The sequence below is a fragment of the Myotis yumanensis genome, unplaced genomic scaffold (assembly GCF_028538775.1).
Source record: "Myotis yumanensis isolate MYYU_CA2020_CCGP unplaced genomic scaffold, mMyoYum1.0.hap1 SCAF_14, whole genome shotgun sequence".
Taxonomy (NCBI): domain Eukaryota; kingdom Metazoa; phylum Chordata; class Mammalia; order Chiroptera; family Vespertilionidae; genus Myotis; species Myotis yumanensis.
The window spans coordinates 43,626,988-43,640,838 of NW_027223765.1; the positions used below are offsets into that span (position 1 = coordinate 43,626,988).

Here is a 13,851-nt window from a genome sequence, read left to right on the forward strand (position 1 = left end):
GTTTCTAACTCTCTATCCCTCTCTCTTCCTCTCTGTAAAAAATCAATATAATATATTTTTAAAAAATGTACTATCTTGTAAATATTTACAACAATGCTATAAAGGAGCTGGTGGCATCAACTCCAGTTTATCCATTAGGAATAAAAGCAAGACCTAGAGATGTCACATCATCTGCCCAAGGTGACAAAGTACTTGAGTGACAGAGCGGAAGTCAGAGCGGAGACACTTCATTTCCGGGGCCCCTGTTCTAAGCCAGGGGTCAGCAAACATTTCCTACAAAGGACCAGATAGCAAATACTTTTGACCTTGTGGGCAATATGGTCTCTGTCACAACTACTAGACTCTGCCACTAAAGTACAAAAGCAGCCATAGACAAAAGCAGGACATAAACATTGGGCATACCTGTGTCCCAACACAACTTTATTCAAGGACACTGAAATTAGAATTTCATATCATTTTCATGTGTGGGGGAATATAATTCCTCTTTTAATTTTTCCCCAGCCATTCAAAAAAGTAAAAAACATTCCTAGCTCGTGGGCCGTAAGAAGACAGAAGGTGGGCTGAATCTTTTCCCATGGGCTATAATTTGCAGATCCCGACCTACACACCACGAGGCTCTCTTGCCTTCGGACTCACATCCTTAGAAGCCCGGAGACACGTTAGAATGAAACCTGTCAGAGGGCGTCTGGACGGGGCACACAACTCGGAAACACAATTGTGAGAAAAGACTGGACAGAGATGACTCTTCAAGTTACCCCTCTCAAAGGACACCGCCTCACCCCAGTTTACAAGTTGAAATACCTCTTTCTTCCTTTCGGTCCACTGCCTCGCTCCCTTCTGTTGAAATAAACCTTGATTCAGGTCAGTCTGAAACCAGGGCAGATTCTCGGTAAAACAGCAATGCCCTTCCCGCACATGGCTTTCTGCAAACAGGAGCCCACTGTGCCCTTCTTACCTGCAGGGTTTGGCTGAAGCGCTTCAGCGGTGTAGCCTTCACGGGCGGGATGAGGTTTGCTAGTGATGTGACTCTGGAAAGGGGTTTGACCCGTTTATTACTTGGCTCCTGTAGGTAAAAAAGAAAGAAAAGAAGGAAGAAATGAAAATGTCGTCAATTATGAAGAAAACATAACTCCACCACCAGCCCTCCCCACTCATGAGCTGCACACGGTCCTGTGAAATGCAAACAGTGCCCTGTCTCACTCCAGCTGCGCGGAGGTGACCTGGCTTAGGCGCCCGAAGGAGCAGTGGCAGCCAGATGTCAACAGAAGCAGCCTCTGAGCGCACAGCCCATGGGCCCAGATCTGCTCCCTGCCCCCACTCCAATATCTGCCAGTTTTTAACTCAGTAAGATCATTCTTCCCAAACCCTCCTGAGAGAAAAGCTGCCTCAGATTCCCCATCCAATGACCTTGTCAGGCGGCTGCCTTTGATACTTCTGGCTTTTTCTCTTGAAAAACCTTGCCTTCACCTTGCCTAAAGCCACTCTCCACATTTCTTTATGCAATGGATTTTCTAAAGCACAAGGAATCTTTTAGTTAATTAAATTTAAAAAAAATTTAAAGAAGTTCTTCTATTCCTGGGCTCTTAAAAAAAGCATATTTGCATCTTCAGTATATTTGAAATGTACACATTAATACTTACAAAGAATAATCAGACAGCAGAAGAAAAGGCACAAAGAGAAAACCCTGCCATGGGCATCGGTTTCTATATTATATACAACCATAAGCTTTGAAAATCACCTCCATCGCCTCCACATAAAACGTTGTCAAAACTGCACGTTACCCCAAACCAAGCTGATGGGGGAGGGGGAGCCTATCCGTTCCAGTGACTTTGCAGACAAGAATTACAGAAATCAAACAGCAGACTGAAAGACAGAGAGGACAGACAAAACATCCTGCAAGGACAAAGAGAACAGTTACCCTTGTCTTCCTAAGCTCCATCTGACCTGCGGTGGACGCTGGACAGCACATGAACACACCAGATTTTAACGGAAAAGGCCCAACGTGACAGACGCGGTGGCGAACCTCAATCATTTCCACAGGGAGTCTCAAGGTGCTCATCTTTCTTTTTCAGCCATCGCTTTCTCTCAGAGTTTCGAGGGGTAAGCCAGAACTTCCGCTTCTCCAGGACGTCCCTGCAGGCTGTCCTGAACATAGTAGGTGCTCGGGAAAATCTCGTCTGGATTTGGAATTCTGCCAAATGTCATTTTATGCCCTTGCCAGCCTCGGAAATCAGAAGCCTTCTTGGACACGGACCCAACTTTTCTGGCATTTAAATACAAAAATAAGAACAGTTCTACAATGTGGCCAGGAGTGATGGCACGGTTTCTCGAAGCAGTGAAGCACTTTTCCAAGACAGAGAAGGAATCCAGGCTGCCGGCGACCTCGCCAGCTTCTCGGCTTGCTGAGCTGAGCAGACAGCGGGAAACTCTCCCAACCCTGGGAAGGCTCAGTTCCAAAACGCAAAAGATAAATCTCTCAGCGAAAGAGACCTCGCATTCTAATTCCTGGAGTGGCTGAGAGAAAGATCCAATAGCCCTCTGCTTCCAGGTGACAGTGCCCTTCAGGATGCTCTCGTCCAAGTCCTGGCTCCTGAGCATCTGTCCTCAGAGGAGGATTTTAAAAATATGCTTTACGTAAGAGCTGCATCACTGGCATAATGAACACACACACACACACACACACACACTCTTGAGCACCCCCTGAATTCCTCTAAGTGGGTGCTGCCTTAGGCTGGCAATGCCAGCATAGTGATATTACCACCTTTGGTGGCATGAACTGCACTGCAGCAAGTGAGGTGAGAGATTTCCTGGGGTGGGGGCCAGGGCTTGGTCTCCAGTAATCCTGCACCCACCTCAGAACCTGGAGACTCCTGGGCCTCTGTTTCTTTAATGGCTAAAGCGGCTGGGTCACAGAGTCTATGTCAGAATGGGGAGATGGGAGGGCAAGTGCCAATTGAGTTCTCTTGCTTTAAAAGGGGGCAGGGAGCATTGCACGCTCGGCAGGATAGGAGAAGACTCAGCTCTGTTCCACTGCTGTGTCATCTTTTCTAAGGTTCTGCTGACTTTGCTGTCCTTTTACATGACCCAGTTGGATGGGCATTTTCTGTGCAGCTACAGAACGCACGCATGATGCAAACGGATGCAAACGCCAGCTCCGCTGCAGGCTGTGCAGTGCTGCTAATGAGACTGCAATGAAAGCTCCCTTCCTAAGGCACTGACCATGTGGAAGTAAACATCGGGCTGCTCTCTGCCGGTCTCATTCCCAAGTAACGAACAACTGAGCCAGAAACTATGGTTGCGTGACTTAGTGCTGCGATCCAGCAAAGCAGGCAGGTGCGATTTTAAAACCAGAACATTTACAGGCTACTGGGTCTATGGAGGAGGTTTTATGCATGACCCGCATGAGTAAAATATGAATTATGGTGTGCTCTTGGAGGGCTTCAGTGAGAACAGGCGATTAAAAAAAAAATCTTGGCCTAATTTGATTTTTCTTTTCCATTTAGTCAGTATGTCTCCAGCTACCTTTAACTGCTGTCTAAAAAGAGCCCTCAGGGAAAATGTTTCCAGAGTCTAGTTAAATAGCTCTACTCAGAACTAGCAAATGCACTACCAGGGTTGCTTCCGGGCTTTACAGAGAGATGACAGAATACAACTTGCAGAGGCTTCCGAGTCTAACAACTCGACTGCCAGACCAAGCTGGGCAGGGTCAATGCTAAACCTAGGAGCAAGGTGTCCTGCTTCAAGTGCAGACACCGCCCTCACCATGCAACTTCAAGACAGAGCAGAAGGGCAGCACACTAAATAAGTTTAAAAGAGAAGAAAAGTAAAAGGCATTGCTTGTTTTGTGTAGGCAGCACTTTCTGAATAACAATACAGTTCTGTTGCATCTTTTCCAGCCTTATAGCTTTTTGTTTTTCTTGTCTTATTGCACTGGCTAGTTCCACCTGTATATTGTTGATTACAAGGTGAGCTAGTGTGTACACTAGTCTAATTCCTGAATCAGAAGTGATTATTATGAAGCTTTCATCCTTAAGTATTATGTTTCTTGAGAACATGGATAAGACACCCCTTTTCAAGTAGAGAAAGTTCCCTTCATGCTAAGTTTGCTGTGAATTGTTATCATGAATCCATATTAACTTTTATCAAATGTTTTTTTCTTTTTTTCAGAGGACAAGGAAGGGAGAAAAAATAAAGGGAAAAAAGAAAAGAGGGTAAGAGGAAGGGGAGAATGAAGAAAGGCATGAAGGTCATATTTTTTTCATCAATCAGGGCATGTGCCCTGACTGAGAATCGAACCAGCAACCTTTCAGTGCATAGGATGATGCCCAACCAACTGAGCCACACTGGCCAGGGCTAGCACAGTTTTTTTTTTATTCCTTCAAAAATAATTCCATTCTAATAGGCATGACATAAGGAAACCCCCACTCATTCTCCCTGCACCTCATTGTTGCAGCCTGAGTGGGGCTGGGAGCCACACCACAGTTGTAGCTGCCCCGAGACTACCTTCACTGGCCCATAAACACAGCCCAGAGGGCCCAGGAGCACAGCCACAGGTGCGGGACTTAGACTGTTCTACTGCAAGGCAGCACTGCTCCTGGCTGCTCTGCATCTGGCCAGGAGCAAGGGAGAGGAGAATCAAGTGTGCCAGCAGCAGATGCTTTTGCCCATGAGTTGCTGGAGTCATAAAAACATGCCTTTCCGGTGCTTGGAAATACCAGGGAAGGGTTATGGAGAGCTCCATCTGTGTAACAGGAGGTGTGAAGTTCCCAGGGGTCACATTTCACCCACCCAGAAACCCTCCAGGATGCTTTCATCACCTTCATGCTAAAAAGGAAGTTCCAACCTCAGAGTAATTGAGGAGCTCTAGCATTATGAAATAAGAACAAGCTAACAACAGAGTGCTATGCCCTTCTCGGTGCATTATGTCACTATATGCTATTACTGCTGATGTTAACTTTGACCTGTTGGATAAGGTGGTGTTATGGGTTGAACTGTGTCCCTCCCAAAAGATATGCTGAAGTTCTACCCCCTGAACCTACGAATATAACCTTATATGGAAATAGGATATTTGCTGAGGTAATCAGGTTAGGATGGAGCCACACTAGATTACAGTGGGACTTAAATCCAATCACTGGTGTCCTTATAAGAAAGGAAATTTAGACAGAGACACACAGGAAGAATGCCAGGCGATGACAAAGAGAGCAGCTAGAGTGATTTATCTACAACACACAGAACACCGAAGACTGACAGCCAACACCAGGAGCTAGGAAGGCAAGAAAGGATTCTCCCACGGGTTTCAGAGGGATCATGGCTGTGCTGAGACCTTAACTCTGGACTTCTAGTCCCCAGAGCCATGAAAAATAAATTTCTGTTATTCGAAGCCACCAGCATGTGGTACTCGGTTAGAGCAGCCCTGGGAAAGGAATACAGGTGTGTCTGTCGGATTTCTCGATTGTAAAGTTACTAGCACAGTAGCCACCCCCACCACCCTCGGGGGAAAATGTTCCAAGGCTCCCAGTGGATGCCTGAAAGGGACTGTACTGAACTATATATACGATGTGTTTTTCCTAAACATACATATCTATGATCAAGTTTTGTGTTTTTATCATCTTAACTAAGCACTCATCATGCACTGTGGCCATAACTTTTGCAGTCTGAGCAAAACTAGCACAATGTTCTTTTTCCTTCTTTACAATTTCACAGAAGATTTGTTCTTACTGCAGAGTTTAGCAACCTCAGCATACAAGTTTTTTTTCTTTCCTTACATAGAGAAATTTCACCTTTTCACTTAAAGGACACACTTTATGGCTTCTCTTTGGCATATCTGAATTGCCGATATCACTACTCTTGTGCTTTGGGCCATTAGTAAGTAAAGTATGGGTGGCTTGAACACAAGCATGCAGTACCCTGAGAGGTGATCTGATAACTGAGATGCTACTAACTGGCTAATGGGCAGGGGGCATATACAGCATGAATTTGTTGGACAAAGGGATGATTCATGTCCTGAGCAGCACAGCACGAGATTTCATTACACCACCCAGAACAGTGTGCAATTTAAAACGTATGAACTGTTTGTCTCTGGAATTTTCCATTTAATATTTTGGAGTGTGGTAGACAGCAGGTAACTGAAATTGCACCTCGGATAAGGGAGAACTACTGCCCTTCCTTTGTAATGAATACACATATTGGACTATATGCATCCTTTTAAATCCAATTCTGCCAATGTTTACCCAGCACCTGCGAAGCGGGCTTCACTGACAGGTGCACTAGGAAGAGCATCTCCCAGTGAGCAGGGGGAGCCAGAGGTTGATCCAGGCAGAGTGCCCAAGAGAGTCAGTGTTGGCTGCAGGGGGCAAGGAGTGGGGCATGTGGGCATCAGGCAGGGCATCCCCAGTGGCTGCAGGGCAGAGAGGCAGCAATGAGGAGGCCTGAGCAGAGCAGTGGGGCTGCAGAAACAGGAAGGGGAGCTTCTCTGGAGCCTGAAAGTGACTCTTCACCTTATAGCAATGTATTTATTTATTTACTTATTTAGAAAATAGGAAAAACAATAAAGAAATAATGGTTTCTAACTCCAAAATTTCCATAAAAAATATTTTTTTCTGTTCTCTTTCCTCTGGCATTTGTTCCCAGAAATTAAAAAGAAAAAAATGAGTCCCAAATCTAATGGAAACCTGGCTTCACTGATTAGGCCAAAGCCATTTCAGAATGATCGACTTCTAATCCATAAGGTGAGCAAAAGATCTTCAAATCCAGACCTATAATTTTCCCCAAGAGATGCTTATCAGTGATTCCAACAAAGGACTACATGTGCTGTGGACGTTGATAAACCACCCGGAACAGCTCCCGAGGGAGCCCGATACCTTTGTCTTGGCTCCCCTCAAAGACGGAGGCCACTCCCCTCTGTTTATTTTCTCCAGGAGTCAGGCTGCCTTGCTCCAGCACCCAAGGGAGATCTGATTTCCTCTTTGATAATATGGCCCAACTCTCTCCCTACCGGACCCTTTAAGGAAAACATCCCAATTTCCTTCCTTCTTTAAAAGAAAAAAACAACAAGTGCTGGTTTTGGGGGCGGGGGGGGGGGGGGGGGGGGGAGGGGAAGGGTGTATCTTTATTTGCTAATGGGAAATAAGGAGAGCCTGGCTAAATAACATCTCAGAACATGCTGAGTTAGTTCAGTCCCATGGCAATGTTGCTGCAGACAGGGTGTTGGATTGCTGTGTTTAAGATCTGATAATTTCTCTAGCTGCTCCGCCCGCCCCCTAACCCCTACCCCCCACCCCGCCGTGGAAATGCTGAAAAGCATATGATAGAGGTGTCACAAGATGGTCTGGGAAAATCCACAAGATCAAACCATCAACCCCCAGGGCCACACCACTGAACACATTAAGGTTGCAGAAATTACACTTATTCCTGCATAGTGAGTTTGTCTTTGCCTGGGACAGTCAGTCAGCACTAAAGAGTCCAGTCAGCATCTCCAGCATCTGGTCAAGGTCAGTCTATCTGGTGGTCATTTTTAGGGCAGCTTTGGTTAAGGGAGAGGCACTGGGGGGACATCTGACTGAGCTGAGACAATGCTGGCATGAGCCTCTGAAAGCCTGCTCAGTCCCTGCCCAAACACAGCCTCCCGTATAGTGTAAGGAAGAAAATGAGGGTTGAAAGAAATCGTACTTCATGACAGCTTCTGTGGTCATCCTGGCATCATTTCCTCCAGGCCTTCCCTATTTCCTGCAAGTCCAAAACATGCTAGAAAAACAGTATAGCTCTCTAATGTTTGTATAAACCGAATGACAAAATGAAGGAAAGGTGGGGTGTGGAATGAGCTAGATGGATTTCATCCAGTATACATACCCTAGAGAAACACTTAATTTTACTACAAACTTTCAGAGGGCATGCCATTTCGTTTCTAAGGGAAGACCTCAAGCACCTTATTATCTTTATTCTGCTCATTATCATTGAATTTTTTTTCTCCTACATTGGAAAAGTAACCTATCCTACTTGTCTTCCACAGGGAAATTCATTTTTGCTGAATGATGGTTTGTAGGCTGAAAAAAAGAAAGAAAAAAAAAAAGAAAAGAACCTTGGGAAATAATTCAGTAAAAGGTAGGACTCTGAGCCCTAGCCAGTTTAGCTCAGTGGATACTGCGTCAGCCTGAGGACTGAAGGGTCCTGGGATCGATTCTGGTCAAGGGCATGTACCTCAGTTGAAGGCTCCTCCCTGGCCAGGGCCCTGATCAGGGCTCGTGCAGGAGGCAATTAATCGATGTGTTTCTCTCACATCAATTTTTCTCTCTGACTTTCCCTCTCTCTTCCACTCTCTCTAAAAATCAGTGGAAAAATACCCTCGGGTGAGGATTAAAAAAAAAAAAAAGGTAGGACTCTGAGAGCTGCAGCAGGCAGCAGTAGCCTAGCTTATGGAGTGTAATCTCTTAGCAGTGCCAGTAAAATAAAACAGAACCACTGTTTCAGACACTGTATTTCTGGCTAAGGTTTCACTCCTCAATTACTTTCAAAGTTATTCATTTCAGTCAACATTATAAGGGTAAGTCAACATTTGTCCTGGCAACATGCCCAAAGTTGTTATTTTATTAGTCTGCTACTGGTTAAATTGGCCCAAGATTAAACACATCCAATAAATAGCCCTAAAATATTGGAGTTTAGTAGAAAACCACATTCAAGTTCTCTTGCACAGGATGTTACTATTACTTAACCTTGGGCAGAAGGAGACACGCATACCCACACCCCAATAAGTTCCTTTTAGCAAACGCCAGCCCACTGCCTGAAACTCATCTTGGTCATGCCCAGACGTGGCACCACAGACCTTCGGAGAAAGAGGAAGCGGAATATTTAGCCCTCTCTGCGGTCCCTGGCTCACATCTGCCTCTGAAAGGCAAGCATAGCTCTTCCTCTGTTGAGGCAGCGGGGCCAGCTGATCAGAGCTGTAAGCACTTCAAGAGCTTGACCTTCTGAAAAGTGAGGGCTGCCAGCAGCGTCCGGGGCTTCCAGGAAGGCCAGCCTTGGGCCCAGAAGATGTGTTCTCATGATTAGACTGAGGCTATGCATTTGGGGCAAGAATGCCACAGAAGGGATGTGACCACTATGCCACAACCATCCCCAGGTCTGGAAGATGGGGCCAAAGCTGCGCACCCCTGGGGGGAGGATGCCAACAAGGACCCTGGAGGTGGCAGTGGTGGCCTAATCACAGCCACAGGGCCCAGAGGAAGGCCCTGTGGTTCTGGGGTTTCGCAGTCGGGTCATTTCCTATTGACTTCTTGGAAACTCTGAGGTGGGATATCAATGCTGTACTTGTTTATCTCTGTGAAAGGGCTTCCCTGGCTTCCCTTTTGGGCTGGAATGGGGGTGGGGGGGGAGAACAATGCTACTGGGCATTCCACCCCTGCTCAGGGTTGGGGAACTATTGTGTACAGACACTTAGCAATACTCCTGAAGAAAACACCTCCGGAAAACACCTCCGTAACAAGTGACAAAGTTCTTATCACTCTGGCTCAGAGAATGTTGATTCTCTGCACAGGACCTAAGGGTAAAATAGGAGACAACCTTTCTGAGCACAATATCCTATGGTCTCAACACCCTGACTTTGGGCCAAAAAATGTAACCTCCAAGGGCTCTGTCTCCCCAGTGAAGTGGGGGTGACTCTCCTATTCCCTCACAGTGTTGCTGGGAAGCTGACAAGAGATCATGCCTGCCATGTGTCTGGAACAAACCTGCCCCATAAGCGGCCCAGCCTTCCCTCCTGCCCTGTCCATTCTGCTCTGGATTTCCCCTGGCCTCCCAGGGACAACGCTGGAGCCACAAGTCACCTGCCACCATCTCACCAAAGACATGCTCTGACCACCGAGGCCCTGCAGCTGGGAGACCAGTATTTTGATTTCACATTCCTGCCTTCCCTTTCTTCCTGCACCTTTACTGTCTGTTTAGCCAAGCTCTGGCTAGATAGAGCAAAACTGGGGGTGGTTTGGCAGGATCCAAGGCTATGTCCTGAGGAGAGAAAAACTTTAGCCTTGAAATCCCAAAATCAGAACCTGAGTGGGGGAGGGAAACCCAAGTAGGTGGGGCTTGAGGCGGTCTGCTTCCACCCCTCCCACTGCACCCCACATTGCTGAATTACAGGCTAGAAAAACTGGTCTCCAATCTTGCCTGTTCCCAGTACTATCAGGGATTAGGCAGTGATAGGAACTCACTGATACCGACTGACTCAATGCTATGCATGCAGCCCCTGCAGACGTTCAAGGTGGAAGGTCTCCTCCAAATAACATGTTACCTTTGGCTTCCAGAAAGGACGACACAGATCCACTAACATGTTCTCTCTCTCTCATCCACCTGTCATTCCTCGAAGCTCAGCATTCTCTTAACTTCCCAGAAGAGGGGGGAAAGAAAGTACAGAGATGACAGAGGATGCCTAGATCTTAATCTCAATGTCCCAAAGGAAGAACAGCCTGTTCCAGCGGAGTCTGGTGCAATCAAACACATCTCAGGCAAGCAACGCTGACAGCCAGGTCTGCCATCTGACTGAGGACTCGGCTGGGACAGGGATCCCACATTCAGCTGCTGGGTAAAACCTACAGGGACATCTGACCAAGGACCCCGGGGTCTGCAGTAGAACGTGGACTCGCATCGCATGTTCACCAGACAGCTTCTGTTTCTGAGAACAATGACTTTGAGCAAACAAGCCTTGAAGAGATGAAACACAAAATACACTTGCCGTGCTCCGTGGTAGCACCTGGCCTTCTCTCCTAGCGCACCGCGTTCCTCAGATCTTTGGTCCACGCACATCCTCAGCGGCACGCGCCTGCACTTAGGACCCAGAACCCAGCATCTGGGTGTTTTTAGAACAGCCTGCTCTCAGCTGAGAACAGAATACACTGCAACCTGATTATTCAAAATGGAAAAAGCTACCAGTCACACAGCACAGTGACTGATTGAATTGGGAATAAAATAAAAAATTTTGACTTTCCTGTGTGTGGCTTTCAGCTAGTATCTTACCACTCACTGACCTATGAATGGGAAGCAGAAGAAATAACGTGCAAGGCATGCTGTTCAGGAAATTGAACATGCAGAACACAACATTAACTTTATTTGAGAGATAGTAGTTTTCATTCTGTACCACATTTTTAATCACAGGAATTAAAAAACGCCCAATAACAATGGATTTTTCCAAAGGCTCATAAAAAACACTGGCTCTCAGTGCTATACATTTGCAACCTTGAAACACAGTGATTATGTGTTATTTCTAACTCTCAGCAATTAATATGCAGCCGGATGTATCATTATCTACAGTCTATTAAAATTCAGAAGCCTGTGAATTTGAAAAAGAGTGAATCACACGCCAACGACAAAGGAGGCAGAAGCCTCAGAGAACCAGCTCTAGTCCCCAGTCACTGGCGGCTCATTTCAATTACAAAGACACAAGAGGGAAGATGAATAGACAATGGCAGTTGACTCAAAAGAAAAGAAGTAAATACAAACCTGTCATTTGACTGTTACGTTTTTTTGTGTGTGAAAAATGTTGGTTAAGCCATTGGAGAGTCAGTGCTAAGGGGTGCCAATAAAAGTTTCCAGAAGAAACAAAGGCAGTTTTGTGGTAAAAGAAAAAAGTTATTTATTCCTGGGGTAAAGTACCCCTGTGGCAGAAAGGGGCAAAGTTCCCAGGAGTTTTCCAGCGCAGGCCAACCATGGGGGAAACTACAGGGGGTCTAACGAGGCAACAATTTCCCTGGACAGGGTTCCTCAAGGGCCCCCAGGGATGGAGGGAAAGGCTCATTTACCTGGCAGGCACTTCCTCCTTCTGCTCTGCAATTTAGGAGTCAGGCTCTGGGCTGCTCCTGAATTTGCAAAGCAGAAGTGGGGTGCAAGGGGGCTGCCTGAGCCTGCAAAGCCTCCTGAACTACTAAATTACATGCTGCCAGGGCCCCTACCTACTCAGACTCTAGCAATTCTCTAGAAACAGAGAAATCGTCCCACCTGACCCAGCTGTGATTCTTCTGACTGCCTGACAAGTAGAGAAGGATGTGCCAAGTAGACAATGGGGACCCCTGGGTGTGAAGAAGGGGGCACCAAGAGCCAGGGAGTTACCCCATACCGGGGACTGGAACATTAGCAGGAACATGCACACATAAATAGGAAAATACACACACACACACTCACTCACTCACTCATCTATTTGGTATAGCAACCCCCATCACTCCATTTTATAGAAGAGGAGGCAGGTGTTCAGAGAAGTGAAGTGACTTGCCCCAAGTCATACCCAGCAATTAATTGGCAGAGTTGAAATTCAAAGTCATATCTACCTGAGTTGAAAGCCCTCCCCGCCACCCCCTACACTGGCTTCCCAGGATATACAACCTCCTTTTCTAACATAAATAATGTAATAGCAATAACGCTGAGGATGACTTCATGCCAAGCTGTGCCAAAGTGCTGTCAGTGCCTGATTTCCTTGACTTCTCTTAAGTTAGTATTATTAATAGACCCATTTCACAAAGCAGGAAACTGAGGCACAGTGGGGTTAAGAACCTTGCCTAAGGTCATACAGCCAGTAGTGTGAGTGGCAGAGCCAGGAGCGAGTCCCAAGGCTTTTACTCAGCAAGGACTCGGCTTTTAACCACAATGCTGCTCATTTCCTAAGCTAGGTGGGAACCCTGAAGGAAACCAAGACTGCAGAGGCAGAAGGACGGTGGAGACTGAGGCAGGGGGTAAAAAAGTAGAAGCTGTTCTCCCAACATTCGAGCCCTGTCACTCTCACTCTGGAATCCACAGCCCCTCTTGTCTCCTCCCCCAGCATCTTCGAGTGGCCAATAGTCAATGTTCATGCGCCCCCAGCAGTCAATGTTCTCCCTTCAAGGCACACCTGGGAAGTGGTGGTGGGTTACCATACAGCATCGCAGATTCATTGGATGGCTACCTCCCAGTACTGCCCTCCTCCCAGTCTGCCAAACTCCCCAATGAGATTGACTGCTTCCCTACACCCCTTCTGCTGACTGACAACTACTGCCTGCATGTTAGGATTGTAAATGAGTTGGTCAAACTGAAGCAGAAGTTTCTTACATGCCTTTCTCTTCTTTTTTAAACCCAGGAGGAAAAATGCTAGCTGGAGTCTAGTCTCAGTAAATACTGACAATCCAAGAGCATCAGGGGTCATTCTTAGTTGTCTAATTCTTCTCCAACTCATATCCATCACGCTATGGAGTTTCCCCACATTTCTATCGCAGGACCCACTTGTAATTAAAGTGCCCTGCTAATGAATAGGGCATCCTCACCTTCCCTGGGTCTGTGTCCTCCCCAGGAGCGTGGTTAAGATTTCCTGATGAAGCCTGTCAGCTGGGAGCTGGCCTTGAGGACAGATGACATGCTCCTCATTTCCTGTGACCAGGGTGCCTCTACCCAGAGCCCAAACCCCACCTCCTGTGTGAAAGTCTTTATGGAAACAGTTGAAAACCACACTAGATATTTTTCATCCTACCTGGCAGGAATGAACGTGAAGTGTACCAGTGAGCTTGGAACATCTTTTGTTTTGTTTTTTTGTTTTTTTAAATAATGCCCAGTGCCAATGCGAATCCCTGGGAAACTGGGTGGGTGTTTCCTAAAAGGAAAGTGACCTCCCAGCAGACCACTGACAGGGCTGGTCACCCAAGCTTCCACTCGAGGAATATCCATGCAAAACAGAGGCTTCTGCGGCCACCAGTGAGCTGTGGGCACTGGCTCTGTGGCGCCCTCTGCATGCCCACTTCATCTCCAGGATTCCCTGGGAAGTTCTCATTTTACAGATGAGGAAAGTGAGGCTTAGAGGATGAGTCACTGGTCCAAGGTCCCCTGACTCACAAGCGGCCATTCAAACAC

The 13,851-nt window shown here is 46.7% G+C and overlaps 1 protein-coding gene across 5 annotated transcripts in view; it reads right to left on the reverse strand.

The window, feature by feature from the left end:
• Positions 1 to 13,851, reverse strand: part of ARHGEF3 (Rho guanine nucleotide exchange factor 3) — a 286,954-nt gene that overhangs the window by 37,995 nt on the left and 235,108 nt on the right. For 2 of the 5 annotated variants that reach the window (XM_070390809.1, XM_070390812.1), the window contains one exon: positions 956 to 1,063. In XM_070390809.1, coding sequence (XP_070246910.1) covers positions 956 to 1,063 — 108 coding nt within the window. Of the gene's footprint in view, positions 1 to 801; positions 838 to 955; positions 1,064 to 1,918; positions 2,218 to 13,851 lie in introns of those variants that run through there. The other 3 variants (XM_070390813.1, XM_070390811.1, XM_070390810.1) reach the window with 3 other exon arrangements.